The sequence below is a fragment of the Chaetura pelagica genome, unplaced genomic scaffold (genome assembly GCF_000747805.2).
Source record: "Chaetura pelagica isolate M959 unplaced genomic scaffold, ChaPel_1.0 scaffold354, whole genome shotgun sequence".
Lineage (NCBI taxonomy): Eukaryota > Metazoa > Chordata > Aves > Apodiformes > Apodidae > Chaetura > Chaetura pelagica.
Window position 1 is genome coordinate 1,676,366 of NW_009953299.1, and position 6,940 is coordinate 1,683,305.

General features: G+C 35.4%; 1 protein-coding gene across 1 annotated transcript in view; it reads left to right on the top strand.

Moving 5' to 3' along the window:
* Nucleotides 1-5,215, top strand: part of SETD3 (SET domain containing 3) — a 35,438-nt gene extending 30,223 nt beyond the window's left edge. Inside the window, exons 9-12 of the mRNA XM_009998018.1 lie at nt 1,266-1,432; nt 2,091-2,176; nt 3,959-4,119; nt 4,727-5,215. Coding sequence (XP_009996320.1) covers nt 1,266-1,432; nt 2,091-2,176; nt 3,959-4,119; nt 4,727-5,167 — 855 coding nt within the window. The 3' untranslated portion in view covers nt 5,168-5,215. The remainder of the gene's footprint in view (nt 1-1,265; nt 1,433-2,090; nt 2,177-3,958; nt 4,120-4,726) is intronic.
* Nucleotides 5,216-6,940: the final 1,725 nt, after the last annotated feature.

Here is a 6,940-nt window from a genome sequence, read left to right on the forward strand (position 1 = left end):
CAGGAAGAATGTATGATCCTTGGTTTTACTACTAAAAAATGTGAGGCAGCAGAAGTCCACAGAATGTATCAGGCACTGGCCTTGAATAAAACAAATTCCTCACTCTGTTTAATGGTATTTTTTTTCCAAAAAAAGCCTTAGAGAGTAAGAGCATACTATATAATCTACACATGATATGTGGCTTTTAGTTTAATACGAGATGTATTAAAGTAGTTTTAAAACTTGAAAGGGTTAGCAACTTTCTCCCTAATGGTTGCCTTAGCATACCTAGGCAGGTCACTTGTTCATTATACAAGTGTGTTACAGTATATTTTTTAGTATAATTTAATGTAATACCTAAGCATTTAGTTGTAATCTAAAAATGAAAACAAAATAAATAAATGGCATTAGTGTTACTGAGTCCTTAAGAGATCACTGTGCCTTTCTGTGTCAGCTAGAGAGGAGTGAAAGCTTACAGGTGTAAGCTGTATCCTATGGTTAAGAAGAGAGTTCTGTAACTGTTGAAACTTTTTTCCTGATTGACAATTCTGTTAGCAAACAAAAGGGGAAAATATCCTCTTGATGCAGGAGAAGACAATTGATGTTCTCTTCTCTTGTCCCATATACTTCATACAGCCTAGCCATGAATGAAACACTTTTAACAGGTTATATTAGGAGTTTATTTTTTAAGGTGAATTAAAGTAACCTAGTTGCTTTAGGGAAAGGTTTTACATTATATCACATAAATAAAATACTGGCTGAACACAGATCAGTATGATACACTTTAGTATATCTGTGCCTAGAGGTAACATCAAAACAAAAATGAAGTTGATCCACCAGCAGTGTAGGTTCTACTTTTGAGTAAACTTATGGGGGGCAAAATTACCCCAGAAACTCTGTTTCTTTTAATGAGCCCTCCTTGTCTCAGATTTTTTAGCCTTTAAAAAGCATAGGATCTTTGAAAACTAATTTCCAGATCCTGATATTTTATGGCAATGTGAGAAAACAAAGCATTTTTTACTTTCAAAGCATAGAATAAGAAACTCTTCTCGCCTTTCAAAGTCTCTGTTATATGGATATGTTTACATCTACCACTAAAGTATATTGCTGCTATATGCAGCATTTGAATCCATATGAGAAAACCAAGCATGTTTCTTTATGTAACCAAATATACCTTGTACCCAAAATAGTCACTCTTTCAGGAAATAACTTTCAAATTATGTCAGTTTTGTGAGCTGATCTTAAGCTTTTTTCCTGTCCCTTCACTTCTCTTTTCATCCTTCTAGATTTACATTTTTTATGGCACTCGGTCAAACGCTGAATTTGTGATCCACAGTGGTTTTTTCTTTGATAATAATTCACATGACAGAGTGAAAATAAAGCTTGGCGTGAGTAAAAGTGACAGGCTGTATGCTATGAAGGCAGAGGTCTTAGCTCGTGCTGGTATCCCCACGTAAGTAAAACACAATGCCATGGGCTTTTTTTAAACATTTCCAAAGTATATAGTGTCCAGTAGAGCATATATAAAGCTGTTCTATGATAGTTTTCCTAGGTATAATATTTCTCCTCTTTGTATAGTAAATTAAAGTTGTTGTAATAATATTTACAGAAGTTCTCTGAGCTGTATTATAATCTAATTTGGACCATATATAAGGAAAAAAAGCCTTTGCTTTAATAAGCATTTCAACAAAAACAGAGCAGGGATTAATTTGAAGCAATCTGTGGTTTTTTTCTTTCTTTCCTATCCCTTGCAGACATACTACGATGCTCAGTATGTGAACCACAGCATTTTCCTTTAGTCTTTTCAGTCCAGAGGGTACTGTTAGGAGCAGCAGATGTGAAACGTTGCATTTTCATGAATTTATTATGAAAGCCATATAAAAATAATTGTAAGTGTAAAATTGTAGAGTTAATTGTTCTTTTCAGGTACAGGTTAGGGAAGCTTTTCTTCAGTTTGAACTACAATTACCTAATTTTTTAAAAGTTACTTTTGTGACTATTAATACTTAGCAACATTTAAGCTGTGTACTTTAAGGTCTTTGATGCTGAAATAAGTACAGAAGTAGGACAATACAACCTGCATTTACTCTTGCTGTTTTGTCTTTTGCTAGTTCTAGTGTTTTTGCCTTGCACTCCACTGAGCCTCCAATCTCTGCCCAACTTTTGGCTTTTCTTCGAGTGTTTTGTATGAATGAAGGTAAGATAGTTTATAAAGATAAGCTAATATATGTTTGGTTTGGGTTTTTTGTTGTTGTTGTTTTGGTTTTGCTTTTGGTTTTGTTTGTTTGGTTTTTTTGGGGTGTTTTTTTTGTTTATTGGGGGTTTTTTTAATGCAGGAATGTGCTAAGACATTTATATAAAACATTAAGCTAGAAGATTGGAAAAGTTGAGACTAAAAAGGGATTTATAAGCTAGTGAGAAACCAAATATTTGGCTGTGTTGTCTGAGGGAATATTTCAGTAACATAGGCCTTTCTGGAACTCCTTAAGTATAAGGTGATTCAATTTTTCATATTTTTTTTAATTCTCCCAGGCTGGTCTGAATGAGTGAGGTTTGGAGCTTGATGGTTTTTTTGTTAGGTTTAAAAACAGTTCACAGAACAAGATTATATGAGACCTAGGAGTTTGCATGCTTAAAATAATGCATATTAGCCATCACTGCTAGAATAATTTCAATATGGAGTTGAAATATTCTGTACTATAGGAGAAATATGGAAGGGAGATTTCAAAGTTGAGTATTTTCAATATTTTGTTAATTAATAATCTAAAAACTTTTATATTTGCAAACTGTCTTTATATTATTTCTCTTATGTTGGGACATTTTATGGGAAAAAATATATATACAATCAATAACTGTTCACCTATTTGTGCACGTGACATGATTAAGTATTTGTAATAGCTGCCTATTGGTTAGATGTAGGTTTGGAGGTAATAGATGTGACAGCTTTTCATGACAGAGAATTCCCTTGCAGTTAGGGATGCTGGGTGGATGATACGGATTTTAATACCACAGTATTAAAACTGAAGTTGTTACATTTTTGCATGTGCCCTATTTGCTTTCATTAATAAAAACCCTACCTTATTTATTGTTATGCCTTCACTGAATCCTGTCACCTGTCTTTTAGGACTTACTAAGAAATTAGAATAAACCAGGATATAATAGTTCAGTTGGAAGGGACCTACAGTGGTCAACTAGTCCAAATGCCTGACCACTTCAGCAAAGTAAACTCAAGTAAAGAAAATTTTAGGATGGCAGTGAGGGGCTGAATTTTGGCTCAGGGAAGAAAATACAGCTAGTGAACATTTTTTTTTTTTTTTGCATTATTCTGATACATGATTATGCTCAGATTATTCATATGTCTTAAATTATGTATAAGAAAACTGTTTACTAAATAACTACATGCAAGTGGTTTATAAAGTTTGTGATAGCTGCTTTCCAGGAGTGGAATTTGGTAATTAAAAGAAGAATGAAATTTGTGAAATGTTAAGGAACTGATTAAACATTTTCTACTCTTTGTGAGGTTTGTTTGATGGATCTCTTTTCTGACCAACTGTAGGGAGTTTCTGCAACTGATGAAGATTACCAAAGCAATAAGAAAAGTAATTCCATCACTATTTGCACACTCAGTGGCCTGTTACTTTTATTATCAAAAATTCACTGAACTCTAAAGATTTACTTCCTTTTGTATAATACACAACATGACATCTCACTGTCACAGGGCTATGCACTGTTTGAGAGGCTGTGTTATATCAAGTATCTTTACTTTGGAGTGGAGCAGAAGGTCTGTTTTCTTCTAACTTCAAGGCTTCCTTGAGGAGAATTCTAGAAATGACCAGCATGTCTGCTAATTCTGATTTGAGGAGAGTTGGTTTTTTTAGCTGCTCAAACCTTTACTATTGAAAATAAGTCTTTTTGCAGTTTGTCAACTGACAAAGTGAATGATGAGATTATTAACAGATTGGTTTTATGCTTATTGCAGAAGAGTTGAAGGAGCACTTGATAGGCGAGCATGCCATTGACAAAATCTTCACTCTGGGGAACTCTGAGTTTCCCATTAGCTGGGACAACGAAGTTAAACTTTGGACATTCCTAGAAGCCAGAGCATCCCTTCTTTTGAAAACCTATAAAACAACTGTGGAGGTAAAATTGTCATTATATGTAAATTAAATGTCTGAAATGTTTTATGTTATGATTGTAGAAAAAGGTATTTTGTCCCCCATCTTGTCTTTACAAACCTCAATCTGAATGTTAATGTCTAATTCATTCTGTACTTTCTATTTGCATTATCTAAGGGAAATCTAGTAAGACTGCAAAAAGAATATTTTGTTAATGTAATTTTTTAATGTATTTTTTCTTTGATTCTCCAAATAGGGGCTACCTGCTTTTTCTCTGCAAGTAAAATAAGGAATCAGTTTCAACTTGTTGTCTATTACTTGCATTCCCCAGACTGCAAAGAAATGTGCTGCTATATTGAGCGTATAAGTCAACCTACATGTTTCATGTACTTGTGAAGTCTCCTGACTTTGCTTGTTATGCAGGCTTATCTATCTGGAGTAATTTTGGCCCCTTGCTGAATTCTTGACACGTTTCCCCAGGACTCCATGCAGACCCCCTCATTCATATATGTCCATTTGGCACAGCCTGAAGAACCTAGTGTTCTGTATTGTTAACACATAGAGGGAAGAGTTGAGGGATTTATTTATTGTGGTGGTTATGACTAACAAACTTGCTTTTTCTTTTCTACCAGGATGATAAGTCCTTCTTGGAGACCCATGACCTTACTTCACATGCAGTAATGGCCATCAAATTGCGCTTGGGTGAGAAAGAGATCTTGGAGAAAGCAGTAAAAGGTGCAGCTGCAAGCCGAGAGTATTACAGCAAACAAATGGCAGATGTAGTTCCGCTTCCGAAGTATGAAGAGAGCAATATTGCCTTGTTGGAGAACACTGTGGCAGACTCTAGACTCCCTATTGTCTTGAGAAACCTAGAAGATGTGGAAGAGCAAAGGGACTTAAAGATTGATGAAGCTATTGATGCTGAAGTCACAGAGAATGGGTTTGTAAATGGTGAAAACTCTCTGTTTAATGGGACCAAATCAGAAAGTGAAAATTTAAATAAAGAGAAAAGTAACAGAGAGACTGAAGATGCCAAAGAATCTTCTTCAGAAAGTACTGATGAGGTTAAATAATAGTCCCAAAATTTTACTTTCTTGCGAAATTAAATTAGCTGAAGTTTATGAACAGTGCATTTATGTTGGTGTGTTTCTTTGTTAACATTTCTCTTTCTGCAGAGAAAAATGTTTTTTGCTGCTTTATATGAAAATGAATTTTTAAGTTATTTAAAAGATTTAGCATCCCTTTTCAATTAAGATTGCCATCTTGCTTTCAGGCAAAAACTGGGGAAAGAGGTGCCTTTGGAAGATTTTGCAGCCCTTTGTTGAACCAAATGTATTTTCTTCCTGGGGAAGAATTAAGCTCTTCTATCTGCTATGCTTTTGTTGTTCTGTCACTCTGACTACCGAAATTAAAAGCTTGCTCTGCCTCCTGCCAAGAAAAGCAGAAGGCAGGACTGACTCGGTATTCAGCAGGAAGGTGGGAGAGCAGTACAGGAGAATTCTGGATAAGAGAATCAGAAACTTGGGAGACTGGAGGAAAACCTGTTTAAAATCAGGTGTACAAGTCCAGAAAAAGGTAAGGTGGCAACCTTATGATTGGTAGTTTTAAATGTTGGTGAGAATCCAAGTTGCGTACACTTCAAGTGATCTCTGAAGATTTCAGTTTACTTCATCTGTTGTTTACTTTATAAAAGTATCTCACCTTTCTTCTACAGTCAGAGTTAGGCTGCTACAGTACAACATTCACCAACTTTTAAAGGCTGACTTCTTTTTGTTTCCGGCAGTACCTTTTAGTTCCAAGGTTGGCAGTGCTACTTTGAAAGCAGATAGGCCAAGGCACAGCTTTAAACTGTACAGTTCAAAGTAAGGTTGCTTCCTGGCTTCTTCAGGTTTTCACAACCAGCTAGGGATTTCCAAAGCTACACTTTTGACTAAACCATTATTGAAAGGAAAACATTATTAATATTCCTATCTGCTACTCCTTCATTTCTGTGTTGTTGGATGTAACACTGAGTGTGGCATGGTTACCCGATCTTACTCAACTTCATCTTTTGGTTAAGATGTTAATTGATGCTGTTCTTTTGAAGGAAATGGCAGGCAGGCTAATGTATTTTTGGCCCAAGTCCAGACCCCAGCCAAGTCTGCAGTACACTTTGCCATTTAGATTGTGTCTCTGTCTGATGCACATTTCTTGAGATACCTCCACAAGTTAAGCAGGTCTACTGTCTCCAGCCGTTTTTGTCACCCTCATGCTGTATGTTTTAACTTCTAGGTGGAAACAATACAATCCTAGCACAGTGCAATATCAGAGCAAGGATAATTTCAAGGCTTGGCTTTGAAATTACCTGGGTCTTGGGAGGAGAGGAGGGTGGAATATTTTTATTTTCTGGGTGATTTACTTCTGCTCTCAATATTAAGGACCTTGTATTTTACCTTTGTATCCTTCATTTTAAGATAATAAATAGAATGGCAATCTTGGACAGTTGTTTAAAGCTCAATAGATGTTGCAACCTGCTCATCTAAGATCAGCTGCAGTAAAATGTCTTTTGGCATATTCATAGTTTTATTAGATTTTGCTTCTTTTATACTACAACCTGGAAAATGTGTTTTTTGCATAAATCTTTGGTGCAACACACATTATAAGTAGTGACTTTCAGGTTGTCATAGCAGTTTTGGTGTTCAGCTAGTATCAGTGTGGGGAAAATAGAAAAAATAGTTTTTTAAAAAATATTTCACTAAGAATGGCACGTTGCCATTGCACCTTGGATATTGCTTCACCACTAACAAGATGCTGGACCAGTATTTTTGTAACTATATGCTGCCTTTGATAAAATGTTATGAATTGTT